The following is a 17,435-nucleotide window of genomic DNA, read 5'->3' as shown; positions in this document are numbered from 1 at the left end:
GAGTCTATCACATCCGATCATCACGAGATGCTTCGAAACGACGAACTCGTGCAATGGTGCATACGAGGGAGAACACTTTATTATCTTGATATTAATGTGAGGGATCATCTTATAATGCTACCGTCACGTTCTAAGCAAAATAAGATGCATAAAGGATTAACATCACATGCAATTCATATGTGATATGATATGGCCATTTAGTCTTTGCGCCTTCGATCTTCATCTCCAAAGCACGGACATGATCTCCATCATCAACGGGCATGATCTCCATCATCGTCGGCGTAGCGTCAAGGTCCATGGCGCCGTCTTCATGATTGTTCACCTCATGTAGCAACTATTACAACTACTTTGAAATACTACTCAACATGAAATTTAAAGACAATCATAAGGCTCCTGCCGTTGCCACAATACAATAATGATCATCTCATACATATTCATCATCACATCATGGCCATATCACATCACCAAACCCCTGCAAAAACAAGTTAGACGCCTCTAATTTGGTTTGCATATTTTACGTGGTTTAGGGTTTTCGAGTAAGATCTAATCTACCTACGAACATGAACCACAACGGTGATACTAGTGTTGTCAATAGAAAGAGTAAATTGAATCTTCACTATGGTGGGAGAGACAGACACCCGCAAAGCCACTTATGCAATACAAGTTGCATGTCGAACGTGGAGCAAGTCTCATGAACGCGGTCATGTAAAGTTAGCCCGAGCCGCTTCATCCCACCATGCCACAAAGATGCAAAGTACTCGAACTAAAGACAACAAAGCATCAACGCCCACAAAACAATTGTGTTCTACTCGTGCAACCATCTATGCATAGACACGGCTCTGATACCACTGTAGGGATTCGTTGCATAGAAAACAAAAAATTTCCTACCGCGAGAACACAATCCAAGCCAAGATGCAATCTAGAAGACGGGAGCAACGAGGGGATGATCAAGACTCACCCTTGAAGATTTCCAAAGCCTATAAGAGTAGGCTCTTATTGCTGCGGTAGACGATCACTTGCCGCTTGCAAAAGCGCGTAGAAGATCTTGATCACGGTGCCACGATCGGGCAGCACCTCCGTACTCGGTCACACGTTCGGTGTTGATGACGATGTCCTTCTCCCCGTTCCAGCGGGCAGCGGAAGTAGTAGATCCTCCTTGGAATCCCGACAGCACGACGGCGTGGTGGCGGTGTCGATGGAGAACTCCGGCAGGGCTTCGCCTAAGCTTATGCGGGAGAGAGAGGTAGGAGGGAACCGCTAGGGTTTGGGAGAGGGGGCGCCGGCTAGGGCAGCCTTGAGGGGTGCGGCCATGGTGGTGTTGTTGTGGCCGGCCAGCCCCTCTCCTCCCCTCTTTATATAGGTGGAAGCCCCAAGGTTTAGGTCAAAGTGTCCGAATAAGACCCCAACAAAAACCTTCCATGTGACCAAACCTAGGGGAGTGGGACTCCCCTTTCCTTGGTGGGGTGGCCGGCCACCATGGTGGGGAGTCCACTTGGGACTCCTCCTCCCTTAGGCTGGCCGGCCAAGGTGAGTGGAGTCCCTCTGGGACTCCACCTTCCATCCTTATTTCTTCCGGACTCTTCTAGAACCTTCTAGAACCTTCCAGAGAAAATACCGGATCATTTTCAAACATAGAAAATGACTTCCTATATATGAATCTTATTCTCCGGACCATTCCGGAACTCCTCGTGATGTCCTGGATCCTATCCGAGACTCCGAACAAAACTTCGAACTCCATTCCATATTCCATATCTACTTAAACGACATCAAACCTTAAGTGTGTCACCCTACGGTTCGTGAACTATGTAGACATGGTTGAGACTTCTCTCCGACCAATAACCAATAGCGGGATCCGGAGATCCATAATGGCTCCCACATATTCAACGATGACTTAGTGATCGAATGAACCATTCACATACGATACCAATTCCCTTTGTCACGCGATATTTTACTTGTCCGAGGTTTGATCATCGGTATCACTCTATACCTTGTTCAACCTCGTCTCCCGACAAGTACTCTTTACTCGTACCGTGGTATGTGGTCTCTTATGAACTTATTCATATGCTTGCAAGACATTAGACGACATTCCACCGAGAGGGCCCGAGTATATCTATCCGTCATCGGGATGGACAAATCCCACCGTTGATCCATATGCCTCAACTCATACTTTCCGGATACTTAATCCCACCTTTATAACCACCCATTTACGCGAGTGGCGTTTGATGTAATCAAAGTACCTTTCCGGTATAAGTGATTTACATGATCTCATGGTCGAAAGGACTAGGTAACTATGTATCGAAAGCTTATAGCAAATAACTTAATGACGTGATCTTTATGCTACGCTTAATTGGGTGTGTCCATTACATCATTCATATAATGACATAACCTTGTTATTAATAACATCCAATGTTCATGATCACGAAACCATGATCATCTATTAATCAACAAGCTAGTTATACAAGAGGCTTACTAGGGACTCCTTGTTGTTCACATAACACACATGTATCAATGTTTCGGTTAATACAATTATAGCATGGTATGTAAACATTATCATAAACATAAAGATATATTATAATAACCATTTTATTATTGCCCGGAAATTCTGGTCTGGCAGAAACAGCAAAACGAGAAAGACTATAATTTGAGCATCCAGATTCCGATTTTGATGACACAATTTCTCGTTTTGCTGTTTCTGCCCCGAGCCCTTGTATTCACACGCCCAGGAGCGTTTTTTTTTGCGCGTCGAGTCACCTCGTTTATAGGATCTACTCGTTGGTTTTCTAACCAAAACCCGCAAATTAGCGGTTATTTTAAATTTTCGCACACGCTCTTATAATTCGAATTTGCGGCACAAACGTACAGGCTTTTTGAAGTGTAAACAGACCACAAATGCCATTGGAAATTTGGAACCATATACCACCACGCGGGCACCAGACCGATCCGATCCGACCCGACCCAACCCGAGCCCATCCACGGATCCACCCAACCCAACCCAACCCGTCTGAGCTGAGCTGAGCTGGTTCCTTCTCCCAATCCACCCGTCCCACTCCCCAACCTCGCCGGCCGCATCCCAACCCCGCCCGCCGCGCGCCGCTCTCCTCCCGTTCGTCCCGACTCTGGAGGCGGCGAGCTCCGTCCGCCCCGCATCCTCGACGAACCTCCGGAGATTTCGCTTCGATCCCAATTCGAACCCAACTCGCGGGAGGTAATTTCGAGTCCCCCCTCCCCTTGGCGCACACATCCACACCCGGTTCATGGTTTTGATCCTTGGACGATTTCGTTAATAGGGTTTGGGGTTCTGGAATGGGGATCCTTCTACTTGGTTAGGGTTAGGTGTTCCATTTATTTCCTTATCATGTTCTACCACTATTTTGCAGGACATTTGAGAGAGGGTTTGGCGCACACATCCACGGCTCCCGTCCCCACCACTCCTGCTTTCCCTCCCCCCGCTGCCCTTCTCTCCTCTAGTAACATTGCATTTTCTCCCAACTTCGTAATTGCTCGTTGGCTACGGGCCTACTCGTTTGTTAGCTTCATAGTTTTTCTTCCAATCAAGTATGGTAGAAACTACTTCACTGTAGGATTGATTATTCTGATTGCCGTGTCATCTGGAGAACAAACATGACTTGATCCATCTTTGGTGTGGTTTGGTTCTGTAAGCAACAAAAAAGATATCACTGGACTGATTTATCATTTCTGTAGCCACCTGAACTAATCAAAGTATGCTGGCTATACTGTAACCGTACTACTTTTTTTTTAATGCTATTACAGGTTTGTTTTGTCACCCTGAAAATCCAGGCTATTCAAGATTTAAGTTCTCTTCCTCTTGCAGGTTGTGCCTCACCTAGTAGACTGTGAATCGCAGTAGGCACACTGGCCACAATGGCTCTAACGCTTCTCAGAGGGATCAGTACACAAGCCTTATTTAGAGCGAATGCAGGCCTCTTCTGTACCACTCGACTTTCTCCACTAGCCCGCTTCACAACTAGGGTGGAGAGCGTGCAGACTACTAACCCCAAGACAGCGCCCAAATCAATTCAACAGGCCGCCAAGGAGGCGGCGGAGCAGAAGATGCAAGGTTTCGAAGCGGTTATCGGCATCGAGACCCATGTCCAGCTATCGACCATCACAAAGGCATTTTGCTCCTGCCCGTACGACTATGGCTCCCAGCCCAACAGCACTGTTTGCCCCACCTGTATGGGCCACCCGGGGACATTGCCGGTTCTGAATGCAAAGGTTGTTGAATGCGCAGTCAAGCTAGCCCTCGCTCTCAACTGCGAGATCTCCATGACATCCAAGTTTGATCGGAAGCAATACTTCTACCCAGACCTGCCCAAGGGCTACCAGATTTCGCAGTTTGACATCCCCATTGCCGACAAGGGTTACATTGATTTGGATCTTCCAGTGGAGTTTGGTGGTGGTCACAGGCGTTTTGGGGTCACGAGGGTTCATATGGAAGAAGATGCTGGCAAACTGCTTCACTCTGAATCCGGGAATTACTCTCAGGTTTGCCTTGCTGTTCCTAGCTAAGTACATGTTTTCTGTATTCTCGTGCTATTCTGCTATAATATGCTAATATGGCTCTGGAATCATGGAAAGTGACATTCACCACAGTGCATCATCATATTTTCTAGACCAGTACATTCATAAATGCTATAGATGGTGAGTCATTGAATTTACTTTAGAGACAAATTCTTCTAAACATGTTGCCTAGAACTTAAAACATAAGTAGTACAGGGGATTAGGTTTCTTATACATTTGATGATAGATGGGGCATATAATGAGGCTGTGTGCATCTATTGATGCAGAGGCTGGGGATACCTCCTTTCTTTTCTTAAACAATGGGGACTTGTACTTACTTATATATATGCGGCCCCTGGTCTAGAAGCTTTCTGTTCAACTGAAATTCAGAATCTGACAAGGGCAGCTTTACTGCATTTAATGCAAGATCAATATTTTTATGTATTCGCCTTTCATCAAACCTAAGATGCCTTCTCAAATCTGATACAAGAAGACAGGTTATGACAATCTACAAGAAGGTGTCAATACATTTGTGGTTATGTAAAAGCAAACCACGTACTTGTGTACACTTACATCTCCAATCTTGACAGAAAATCACAGGTAGACATGAGAATTAAACCGAGCTAATTCATCATCATGCAATTATGTACTGGATCATCTCACGATTATGTACTGGATCATCACACTAGTAGGTACAAATTTAAAGTTATTAATCAGTGGCTGCTATTCTGGTTGGCTAGGTTGACCTGAATAGAGCCGGTGTTCCTTTGCTAGAGATTGTCTCAGAGCCAGATATGAGGACAGGGATAGAGGCTGCTGAGTATGGTGCTGAGGTGCAAAGGCTTGTTAGATACCTGGGAGTGGGCAACGGTAACATGCAGGAAGGTTCCCTCCGCTGTGATGTGAATGTATCTGTCCGGCCTATTGGACAATCAGAATTTGGTACCAAGGTAATTATCAAGACTTTACTTTCCCAGCTGTTTTTTGTTTGAGGAACTCCCAGCTGATTCTATATTAATATGTTCGACGTCGACAACATTTGCATCGAGGTGTTATTATATGATAATTCATCAATACACAAACTTATGTCAGAGGCACACATTAGTCCATTAAAGCCTAAATTCGTTTTACAAATTTATAAGTTTACATAATAAATTCCCTTTATCCATAGGAACATGATACATTGTCTTTGATATTTTCAGTATTGCATACAAACATGACATCACATGCTATAATAGGGAGCATACATAAGGAAGTTATTTGGTTAGCCATTTTTAGTGAATGGCAGAAATATCTCAAACTTATAAGGCCTCTTCAGTTAAAGGATTTCATATAATTTTTTCTCAAACTGACATTGGAGGATTCTCTTGGAAATTCTTTATGCGGAGCTTATTTGGATTGTAGGATTAGAAAGCATAGAAATTGTTCCTACGAGCTTGCATGCACTTCCAAAGGAAAATTTTCAAGCTCATGGAAATTTCTTTTGTTTCAGTAATCGCGATGGCAAAACCTAATCCTTCTAAAAAATCCCTGCGTTTCTCCTGTGGCACAACTAAACAACATGGATTGCTCATTCCTGTGTTTTAAATTCCTGTTGGATTCAACATGCATGACATCCAACTCCCATGTTTTCTGTATTCCTGCATTTTAAAAAACCTACGAACTAACGATGCCCCAGAGGTTTGCTTCTTTGTATGGAGGTTCGAAATAAAAATCATTCATTTATGCTTGTGATAATTTTTTATGTTTTCCGTTATATCTTTGCTTCTTTCTGTGCCCTGTATGTGTTACATTTCTCGCTATTTTGGCGGTCTTCTTCTATTGCAATAGAAAACATGTTCAGACGCGTGCTTGAGGAGAAAAAAGTTGTCTTAAAAAAGTTCCCATCATGAATTTCAAAAAAATTATGCTGTTAAGACGATTGGGACTGAACCATGAAATCTTAGCAACAATGGGCATTACAACGGCACCATTATATTAAGCAGATAAATTCTCTGAGTTTTGTCTACTCACTGCTACAGTAAGATGGAAATGTGGTGTCACATGCTTCTTTCAATTCTAATTTATGACAGGTTGAAATAAAGAATATGAACTCATTTAATGAAATAAGTAGGGCGATAGATTATGAGATATCCCGACAGATTCATCTTCACAAAGAAAGCCAAGCTGATCAAATTGTACAAGAAACCCGTCTGTGGGATGAATCTTCTCAGGTTTGCCCCATCTTGTTGTCTAATTTGTGTTTTCACCTATTGGCCTTTTTCTACCAGCTGTAAATTCATTTCACTCTCCGCATCCTCAGAAAACTTTTACAATGCGAAAAAAGGAGGGACTTGCCGACTACAGATATTTTCCTGAGCCTGATCTTGCTGAAGTTGTTCTCACTAGTGAGTACATTGATGAAATTCGTAATTCATTGCCGGAGCTTCCAGAGGCAAAGCGTAGGCGTTATGAGAACATGGGTCTCAGCATGCAAGATGTTATTTTCCTGGCTAATGATGATAATGTAATCATCTTTGACATTGCTTTCAATACACTTCATGGATGTGCTGTTATCCAAGTATATTTTGAAGTGTGACCTGTGTATGATCGTCCCAGGTTGCTCATTTCTTTGATTCTACACTTGAGCATGGCGCTGATGCAAAGCTGGCTGCCAATTGGATCATGGGTGACATGACGGCTTATCTGAAGGATGAAAAACTCTCTATCCATGAAAGTAAATTAACACCTCTGGAGCTTTCTGAAATGATTGCATCCATTAAGAATGGAACTATCAGCGGGAAGATTGCAAAGGAGGTAACATTTAACTATTTTTTTGGTGTATTTTACGCCTTTTGGACCTGTAATTTAGTTAAAGCCTGTTGTGTACGCACAACACTTCTTGGCTATATGCAGTATCTTCCATTTGATGGTGCTGTGCTGCTGCTGCACTGGTTATGATGGCCAAACCTTGAGTTTGACAAAACATAATTGTACTATTTTGGTCTGAAGATTTGCATGGTTTTCAGTTCAAAAAATGATTTTAATAATCGGTTAGCGATGGTAAAAGCAAGTGTTTGAGGAAAGGAAACAATTTCTCTCTTTCCACTGCTGCCTACTAGTGAAATATTTTCAGATTGCATGCACAAGAATGAACTTCAGTTATTCTGAAATAATTTGCCTTCCTGATGTGTTATTTCATGAACTTACAATCTTTAAAGTATTGCCACTAGTCGTATTGTTATAATCTTATAATACCATTTTTCGGTTCTGCCCTTGCAGATTCTGGTTGAGCTCATTGCCAAAGGTGGAACTGTTAAGTCTGTGATAGAGGAAAAAGATTTGATTCAGGTAATATGGTCATACTGAAACCGTTTTGAACCAAAATCGTTTGATGTCTCAAAAAAATAGGATCACTGCACCTCTGCCACCAGTGTCACCTGCGCTTTGGTATTTTCCTTTCATTGAGGAACAACCAAACAGCTATTGTAGTGTCAATGCTGAAAGCAAAGCAAAATAAAATGATGTGCTCTTTCTGATTTATATTGTTATGAGATAGTTAATAGTTGTTTCATGGTCTACTGATGTGATCGGCAGTGTGCTCATCATCTACTGTAGATGACGAGATTGCAGTGCATGTAGTTTTTTGCTTGGGTTATCTCAGTGGAAAATTGTATTGCTGAAAATGGCAGATAGCAGATCCAGGAGCGATTGGTGCCATGGTAGATAAAGTACTCGCGGACAATCCGAAGCAACTCGAGCAGTATCGGGCTGGGAAAACCAAGTTGCAGGGATATTTTGCTGGCCAGGTTTGCCGATTCTTGAACGTGGAGCTATGTTCCCCTCGCTAATTGTTTGTTTGCCCCCTGCAGTCATGAGAGCTGATCATATTCTTAAAATTGTTTCCAGGTGATGAAAGCATCTAAGGGTAAGGCGAGTCCTGTTCTACTGAACAAAATCCTGGGGGAGAAATTGAAGGGCAATTAATTGCCGATGGAGGCTTCGGCACACTGGAATTATCTATGAGTGTGGACCATCAAATGAAAGTGAAAGCCCACAGGCTCATCTACAGGCAACTTATAGCTAGCATGTACAATAGCAAGCTATAAAAATGTAGTACTTTTACAATACATGGTCCACTTTTTAGTCTCACATAGTGCTAGAAGGACGTGATAGAGCTGGCTAGTACTACCTCCGTCCCAAGGACTAAGGCGCACGCGTATTCCAAGACGAACTTTAACCATAAAAATTAAGCAACGAAATCTTGGTTATATTACATGTAATTAGTATCGTTGGATTCATATTGAAAAATACTTTCTAATGATATTAATTTCATATAAACAATCTTTATATATTTGAAATAATTATTAGTCAAACGAAAATCGCGTAAAACGAAGACGCCTTATTCCTTGAATCGGAGGTAGTATTAGATAAGAGTCCACTTCTCTTCTCTCTCCTAACCTCTCTCCTCCAACTAAGCAAATTTATAATATTTTATCTCTTATAGTCAGCTGACTGTACTTATTGTACTTGCTCTAAGCGGCCATTTTACGGCCACCAGAGATGCTTCGATGCTTTTTTTTTAAATGGTAATATATTAAGCAAGCAAGCCGTCTTATTAAAAACTTTCCAGTCCCTTTCGGTACCCTGGTAAGAAAAAGAGATGCTCCGATGCCTAACCCAGTGGCGCAGAGGAGTATTTTTTTTTACCCCGTGGTGTTGTGTGTCAGATGGCGTGGTCGTCTGCTCCCGTTCGATCGGGATTGGAGCTTCTTGAGACGGGTCTCGGTTTAAACCGGGCAGCCGATCGATGCCTCCAAATTTTCGCGATGCACGCCGCATTGACTTCCTGCCTCCTCCGATGATCTGGCGTGCACGCAGCAGCCATAGCTCAGCGTGCAGCAGGGGATCCGTGCAGGCACAGGCACAGCTCGGTCGGGAGTCGTGACGCCGTTCTGCTGCATTTTTTCGGAGGCAGTGTTTCCGTACGAAAAACAATAATCTCGTGTAACAACGGCTCCAGCTACTACAGTCGATCGTCGGAATGTGTTGCGCATTTTCTTGCCGGATAACGGCGCCCTGGACCAGGTTATCTGGATCCAGCCGTCCCTTTTTTTTTTCTCTCAAACAAGGGAGTAAATCGATCTCGTACGTACGTGACGCGATCGATCCTGGCTGGCCTCTGGACCACCGGTAAGGTGTTGACGTGGGATTTCAAATACATGATTTTTTTGTGAGAAATTCACCAGAAATTCGATCTATTAATAATCATCAACAGTAGTACAAATTACTTAAAAAGTAAAAAAAATTACAAATTGGTACTCGAACCACCTAACGACGACTACGGACACTAGCACGAGCTGAAGGCGCGCCGCTGTCCTCGCCCTCCATCGTCGAAGTCAAAAAACATTTGTTTATGAAATACATACAAAAAAATATGTTTACCAAATTTTGTTTAGTGAATATTTTGCACTAGTAGCATGAACATTTGTTTAGTGTATACACACAAATCTTACAAGCCGTAGAAACCAAAATTAGGTGTCACATGAAACTATATTTTATCTATTTAAGTTAGCACCAGAATCTTTTATTTTGTTTAGTGTATACAGAAAAAAAAAAACTACTACCACAACAGGATAGGCCAATGGGCGAGCCCATTAAGATTTGTGTGCTGCTAAAGTAAATGAAGAAGCTGGGCAATACTCTTTCTGTCAAAAATATGTTGCATATAATTTTTAATCAAAGTCAAAGAAGGTTGGCTATAATAAAGACATGCACATTAATTATTGCATATCTAATGCATACATTATGAAAATATATTTCATGGTGGTTCTCAACTTCTCATAATATAAGTTCGATATTTTAGGTGTTTATACTTTTTCATATGTATTTGGTCAAGCTTTTAGAATATTGACTATGACTACAATTATATGCAACATAAGTTAGAACAGAGAGAATATATTCCTTATTTTCCTATAATACGTCATCAGGACATATCATATTCATAAAAAAGATAAAAGCCAGGACAGCCAAGAAGGCCAATACAAATTACAATGCCAAAAATGGCCACAAAGACACGCAGACGCACACCATGCCACACGGCTTACAACTTAAACTCACAAACAACCACATGACGAAACTCATTTTTATAGACACAAGACCGAGTCACGAAGATGTCGGATAGTTAAATAGCTTGACTCTGATTCTAGGATGGCACATATCAACATACTGCCTGCTCAAAAGCGGCTAGAAGAGTTGGGAGTGGACAACGGGACGCGATAAATGTAGCCTCTCACTTCTAAGGAAAACTTGAAATGGATGCCGAGCTACACGTAGCCTTTTATTTGAAAACTTTCAGAACTCATATTTCAATATTTGAAGAACATTGAAACAAAATTCTAGAGATATCCAATGATGTATACTACAATGGTGTAAAATCTCAATACAAACTACTTCATATTTTAGGCTACACAAAAAGATAAATTCTGACAAATTTTATAGTGAATAGTGCACATTTCAAGACTATAAAATTTGTCAGATTTTGTCAATTTCGTGTAGCCTAGAATATACATCTGTTTACTTTGAGATTTTACACCATTGTAGTATAAAAATAAAGAGCTACATGTAGCTCGGTCTCCAAATTTTTTTGTTTCAATTTTTAAAAAAACTTTAAATATGAATTCTGAAAGTTTAAAAATAAAGAGCTACATGTAGCTCGGTCTCCAAAACGCGACACTCCTCACTTCTAGACTCTTTCAAACCTTAGACGAGGGATCGATGTGGGGTTCACCTAAAAGTCCAAACTAAAGAGAAAAGTGGACAATCAACAAATAGTTCACTTGTGTTGATCCTGGCCAGGAACGGAGAGTCTTCTCTGAAGACCGGCGTCACTACAAGTAAATAAAAGCCCCGCCAGCAATCCACCAAAAAGAAAAGGAAAAAAGTACTCTACACCTTCCATACAAATCGTTTGCTGAGTATAATACCTTCCGTGATAGGTGACTGGATGGACAAACTGATGCAATGATGCAGCGCACTAAGTCGGGAACCCGTCAGGACAGCCACCCGGAGTCAACGTCCACGCTGCTGTCCAGAGTATTGAAACAACATCTCTCTGCCAGGGACATGGCCTGAGACGACTTCGGATGGTTATCCAACACGCCCGCTGCTCTAGGCAACCAGATCCACAATCCAGGATGGCAGAATCCATTGTCTCACTTGGCGGATAGCAGAGGTACGATTCCTAGTTCAGACTCTCTTGAGAGGTTGCATCTTGTCTTCTGGCTCTGGAACTCTAATAAACAGGAAAAAGAATTTATGGTCACCTTCTAATTTTTGCCTCATTTAATTGAAAATCACACCGTAGGGGAAAAAGTTTCATGGTCAAAAAAAAGGAAAAAGAATTTAGCTATCCACTGTCTCTTTCCAGAACACATTGATAGTACGGAACAGAGTCAGATCATTACGGGAATAAATGATAGATCACTTTTTATTTGACAAGTACGTGTTTCAACTTTCAGTACATGAATCAGGCGTTCATACCTCGTTTATGATCATCTGTATGTAGGTTGCATAATTCCCTGCTTCCAGAACGCGAAATTTGAGAGAGATGGCCGAGCAAGCAGTTGCCACAGTGTTGCACAGGGTAGGAGCCACTGTGATTCAGGAGGCTGCTTCTCTGAGCGAGGTTCCTGGCAAGGTGGAGGCCCTCAAGTCCGAGCTCAAGCGCATGCAGTGCTTCCTCAGAGATACCGATACGAGGATGGAGAGAGGCGAAATGGTGAACCACCTGGTGTCCGAGGTCAGGGATGTAGCTTACAGGGTTGAGATCATAATTGACATGGCGAATATCTTGGCGAGGGAGAGCAACAGAAAACGGTCCTTCATGGGTGCCATATCAAAGGGTGCTCAGTACCCCTTCCACTGGATGCATCTGTACATTATAGGAAAAAGGATTGATAAAGTTATGGCAAGAGTGCGTACAATCTTCCAAGATTTCACAAAATATAGCATTGTTAGTACTAGCCTGAATGAGACGAGGTATAGTATGGATGAGAACGAAAGTTTGCGCGCTAGGAGGCTGACACTTCCTGACTTCGAGGATGAGGTCGATGTCATTGGCTTTGATAGTCAAATTGACCAAATCAAGGATCAACTGCTTGACTTGGAGAATAAGGATCTCACCGTCATCTCACTTGTTGGTCCAGGAGGAGCAGGAAAATCAACCATTGCCAAGAAGGTCTACAATCTCGTCTCAAAAAAACATTTCAACTCGTCTGTATGGATATGTATCTCACAGCAATTTACAGCCTATGGTGCACTAAAGGATATCGCTAAAGGGGCCATGGGTACTCAAGATTTCGAAGAAATAGGAGAAATGAAAGAGATAGAAATTATAAAGAAGATATCCAGTTTTCTAAAGGATAAAAGATACCTTGTAGTTTTAGATGACGTATGGAGAAAAGAAGATTGGGATATTATCCAAGCCACCTTTCCAAATGTAAAAAATGGAAGCAGAATAGTTATAACAACTCGCAATTCAGCAATTTCCAATCATCCCAATACAAGAAAAATAATCCATGAGGTAAAGCTCCTCAACAACGAGGAAAGTATCGAGTTGTTCAACAGGAAGGCATTCCCTTACTATGCTGCCGATGGAAGAAATGATCTGGATAGCTTCAGAGAACTAGGCAAGACACTTGCGTTCAAGTGTAATGGATTGCCTCTTGCAATTGTAGTGATAGGAGGCTTCCTTTCAAAGAACCTCAAAATTACCGAGTGGAAAAGAATGGTTACTAGCATAAATTGGGATGCAATGAAGAATGAAGGTGACATCAGAGCCATACTGGACCTAAGTTACTATGATCTGTCAAGTAATCTGAAGGCATGCTTTTTGTACATCACATCATTCCCGGAAGACTATGCAGTCCCGGTTGGCCTACTTACAAAGTTATGGATTTCAGAGGGTTTTATACCAAATGTTCGTGGATGCTCCCTTGAAGAAACAGCAATCAGTTATGTGGAAGAACTGGCACAGCGCTGTATGATCCTAATTGAAAAGAGGAGCTCCAAGTGCATCAAGACCATAAAAGTGCATGATGTGTTGCGTGACTGGGGAATTGGGCGAGCTCGAAGAGAAGGGTTCTTTAAAGACTGCAGTTCCAGCAATGAAGTGGATACCTCATATTCTGATGAAATGAGAGCTTACAGAGTGGTTCTCCATGACTCTGTTTGCGTAAGAGTTGGTGTTGTAATACCAAATCTGCACACCTTGCTGATCCACAATGCAGCTCGATTAGAATGGAAAGTCTTCCCTTCTAAGGGATTACATTACTTGAGGGTGCTCTACTTTGATGGCATGAGAGCAAGATGGCATCTTCCTAGAGAGATCGGCCATATGGTACATCTGAGGTATCTTGGCTTGAAAGGTGGCACATATGTACTTCCTGCTTCTGTTAGTAATCTCGCAAACCTGCATACTTTTGATGCGAGAGATGCCACAATGGAAGCACTTCCTATTTCTCTCTTGAGCATTTTGACATTGAAGTATGTCCATATCTACAAAGTTGAGTCATGGTCCATGCAGAACATCACCATGCAAAGCAACCTGAAATGTCTTTTCATATTCCTGTCGTCCAACATGCCAAAGCAATGGGAAGCAGTGATTGGTAGAATGGAAGGAAATCCGTCCCAGTGTTTTGGGAAGCACTACCAGATTATCAAACAGTTGGAAATGGTTGGGGCATGTGAGGACAGGTTTGGTGTGCCCAACGACCTACAACTTCCTGATCTGTTTCTCCTCCCGCGCAACCTGAGACGGCTAAAAATTAGCTGTCCTAATTTGCTGAATGATGAAGACCCCATGCCAACACTTGGGAGCTGGCTAACGTTCCTGAATGTGTTAGAAATAGGGGTCAAGTCCTATACTGGTGCAACCATGACCTGCCCTTCTGGTGGATTTCCAGATCTCTACAATTTGGTACTCCACGATCTAGATATCGAGGAGTGGATATTGGAGGATGGTGCAATGCCGAAGCTCAGAATACTAACTCTCTGCAAGTGCACCAAGCTGAAGGCACTTCCACAAGGATTGCAGCAACTGAAGGAACTTAAGAAGGTGAAAGTGATAGCGATGCCCGAGTTGGATCAAGTACAATGCTACCTACTCCATAGGGCAGGACGCGAGGTCATCATCAGGTCAAGTGAGGAGGATTTTGAGCATGTACAGATCCCGTAAGTACACATTGTGCTATCTTTCCATTGTCAGCTGGTAGAACATTGTCATGGAATCCACTCATATTGCAGTTTTCACCTGACAATGAAAACCCTCAAAAGTAACATAACATCTATAGTTCACTGGAAGACAGACTATTCAGTTTCAACATTTAACATGCTATCTTGAACACTTATGAGTTATGAATAAACTACTCTGATATGTCCCTCCTGCAGAAAGGATGACAGGTAACAAGCTGGCATGCATGAAAAATAGGGGGCTGGAGTAATTTAACTTTGCTCCTATCTTAGACGCTGCGAAGAATAAATATCCTTCCAGAAGGTGCAGAGGTTTCTCCCATGAGCTACTGGCCTGATACCGGCAAATTGTGAACTGTGCTTAAGAATTTGTTTCACTACTATTTGTTACATACTTATATAAGCGTGAACACAATATTTCATATGTAAATTTTACTAAATGTGTATACCGGGGAACTCTGATGTACATGGCACATGGTTTGTAATTTGAAAAAGAAAGTGAAGAGCCAGGTGAGATAAGCCCCTCGGCATATTTGATGAAGAAGATGGGACATCCAGAATTGTGGCCACGGTTGCATCAAACCATGGTGGGGTGGCACGCACAACGGGCATGCTAGCCACCAGAACTTTAGTCGGTTCACACAATTTGTAATCTGAGCTTGTGCTGACTAGCTATGTTGAACTACAGGAACAATTGAGTCAAAGTTTATGAACTGTCTCATGTTTGTTGACCTTCATAAAATGCACTAGAGTAGATGATCCTATTCGCAAATGCTCTAGAGTTGATGACTATCTCCATGATTTCCCCATACAGGAACTTTTTACAGAATGAAATAACTTGGCTCGCTATTCAATGGAAATGGAACTCCGCCCTTGCTTGCTTTCCCCACCGAAGACCAGCTCACCATAGAAGGGCGTGTGCTGGGGGCTCCCTTGGAGCTAAGCTGTTCTCATATTTCTCTCTCATTCTTTAATCTCACAAAAATCCGCAAAATAGATTACTCCATACTAGGAAAATGGATTTTCCAGAAGAAAAAAAAAAAACGAAAATGACACATGATCACATATGCAATGCAGTATGACAATGGTATCAGGTACATAGTGCCTCTTCTCCTCAACACACCGCTATGGCTCTATTTCACCCCAAATCCATCTCTTTTCTTTTATTGAGAACTCCCCTAAATCTATCTCTGAGAACTAGGGTTTACATTGCGCCAAATCAAAACCTAGGATTCAGAATGAGGAACAAAAAGAAGGCGGAAAATGGAATCGAGAAGCTCACCGCGCTGCCGGTGCCGGGAGGGGTCGCTGACCGATGTGGATTCACTGACCGCCGGGGGACCGTCGCCGGGCGCACGGGCAGAGAGCGGCTCATTCCTAGAGGCAAAGGGGTATGTGCAGCACTCCAGGGTAGAGTGCTCGAGCAGAGATTACCAGCTGCCAGGTGCATTCAGAATCCACAATGGTTCGCCCGTCCTTTCCCGACGCCACCTCCATGGCAACGGGTCGCGACTCGCGAGAACTTCTTTCTTCAGAGTTTCAGAGGGCTATGGAGTTTGGACCTATGGTTCAGAGGAAGTTCACCAAGATGATATCCGCTGAACATCTATCACTGGCACGATCTAAATTCGACTCACACGACACACGGCAGAAGAAACAACCCAGTTAGGGCATCTCCAGCCGCGCGACGCAAAAGGTCACTGAGTGTCCGCCGTGACCGGAAATGCGTCTAGGACCTGTTCCAGCGGGGCGACGCAAAGTGACCGGGCCGTCCGCGGAGACGCAAACCTGGCCCAAATATGCGTCAGGTTTGCGTCTCCGCGGACGCTCGACGGTCGCTTGGAGCATCCTCCATTTCTTACCCGGTCCTGCACGTCAGGAAATCGACCGCTTTGATTTGCTTCTTGTTCCCCTTCTTTCCTGCCCTAGTGCGACGCCACCACCCCCACCCCTAGCGCCGTCGTCCGGCCGTAGCGCCGCAGTAGTCGACGTCGGCTCCGTTCTTGCCGCGCGGGAGAGCAGGAGCGTGCTCCGCCGCGTACCTGCCGGCTGTTTTCGGGCGAAACACTCCCGGTTGCGCCGCCCTTCCGCGCCGCCCACGACCTGTTCGGTCAATTGCGTCGGTAGGTTTCTTACTCGTGTTTTCTGCGCTATCGTGCGCGGCCATTGATCCGCAGTTTGTACCCACGCAGATGGACATGTGGCAGATGTTGGACAAGTTTCGCACGAAGGTCGTCGACTCCTCTTCCGACGAGGAGTCCGATCAGTCGACGCAGACTTTGGCAACAACTGCGGCCTCCATGATCCACGAGTTCACCTCTAACCCGGGGCCGCAGCACCGGGGCTCTGTGAAGGGCCGCTCCAAAAACCTGCCGCGCAACAGAGTGGAAGGGCAGGCCCGCCTCCACAAGGACTACTTCCACCTCACCGATCCGATCTTCCCGGAAAAAAATTTCCGGTGCCGATACAGGATGTCAAGGGACCTGTTCTTGGTCATTCTACGGGGCGTCAGAAACTACGACCCCTACTTCCAATGCAGGCGCGATGCAATAGGTGCGTTAGGCTTCACCTCCTACCAAAAATGCTCCGCGGCTATTCACATGCTCTCATATGGAATGGCTGCGGATATATTCGATGAGTATCTTTGAATGGGTGAGAGCACCTGTCTTGAGGCCATGTACAGG

The 17,435-nt window shown here is 43.6% G+C and overlaps 2 protein-coding genes across 2 annotated transcripts; both read left to right on the top strand.

Annotated features, from left to right (window-relative positions):
* Positions 1-3,794: 3,794 nt before the first annotated feature.
* Positions 3,795-8,554, top strand: LOC124652478 (glutamyl-tRNA(Gln) amidotransferase subunit B, chloroplastic/mitochondrial). The gene is made up of 8 exons (XM_047191493.1): positions 3,795-4,506; positions 5,262-5,471; positions 6,594-6,734; positions 6,824-7,027; positions 7,120-7,317; positions 7,783-7,851; positions 8,193-8,309; positions 8,410-8,554. The coding sequence occupies exons 1-8, from the start codon at positions 3,883-3,885 to the stop codon at positions 8,485-8,487; spliced, it is 1,641 nt and encodes a 546-aa protein (XP_047047449.1). The 5' UTR covers positions 3,795-3,882; the 3' UTR covers positions 8,488-8,554.
* A 3,033-nt stretch (positions 8,555-11,587) lies between these two features.
* LOC124653883 (probable disease resistance RPP8-like protein 2) lies at positions 11,588-15,026 on the top strand. Its single transcript, XM_047192943.1, has 3 exons — positions 11,588-11,734; positions 12,068-14,733; positions 14,950-15,026. The coding sequence occupies exons 2-3, from the start codon at positions 12,110-12,112 to the stop codon at positions 14,963-14,965; spliced, it is 2,640 nt and encodes an 879-aa protein (XP_047048899.1). The 5' UTR covers positions 11,588-11,734; positions 12,068-12,109; the 3' UTR covers positions 14,966-15,026.
* Positions 15,027-17,435: the final 2,409 nt, after the last annotated feature.

This window comes from Lolium rigidum, chromosome 5 (genome assembly GCF_022539505.1).
Source record: "Lolium rigidum isolate FL_2022 chromosome 5, APGP_CSIRO_Lrig_0.1, whole genome shotgun sequence".
Taxonomy (NCBI): domain Eukaryota; kingdom Viridiplantae; phylum Streptophyta; class Magnoliopsida; order Poales; family Poaceae; genus Lolium; species Lolium rigidum.
This window is presented reverse-complemented; position numbering and strand designations above follow the sequence as displayed.

What these genes read in the sequence shown, in the direction of transcription:
- LOC124652478 (XM_047191493.1), top strand. Translation starts at nt 3,883, where the DNA reads ATGGCTCTAACGCTTCTCAGAGGGATCAGTACACAAGCCTTATTTAGA. An exon ending in AATCCGGGAATTACTCTCAG is followed by an intron (nt 4,507 to 5,261) that starts GTTTGCCTTGCT and finishes CTGGTTGGCTAG; the next exon opens with GTTGACCTGAATAGAGCCGG. An exon ending in GCGGGAAGATTGCAAAGGAG is followed by an intron (nt 7,318 to 7,782) that starts GTAACATTTAAC and finishes CTGCCCTTGCAG; the next exon opens with ATTCTGGTTGAGCTCATTGC.
- LOC124653883 (XM_047192943.1), top strand. Translation starts at nt 12,110, where the DNA reads ATGGCCGAGCAAGCAGTTGCCACAGTGTTGCACAGGGTAGGAGCCACT.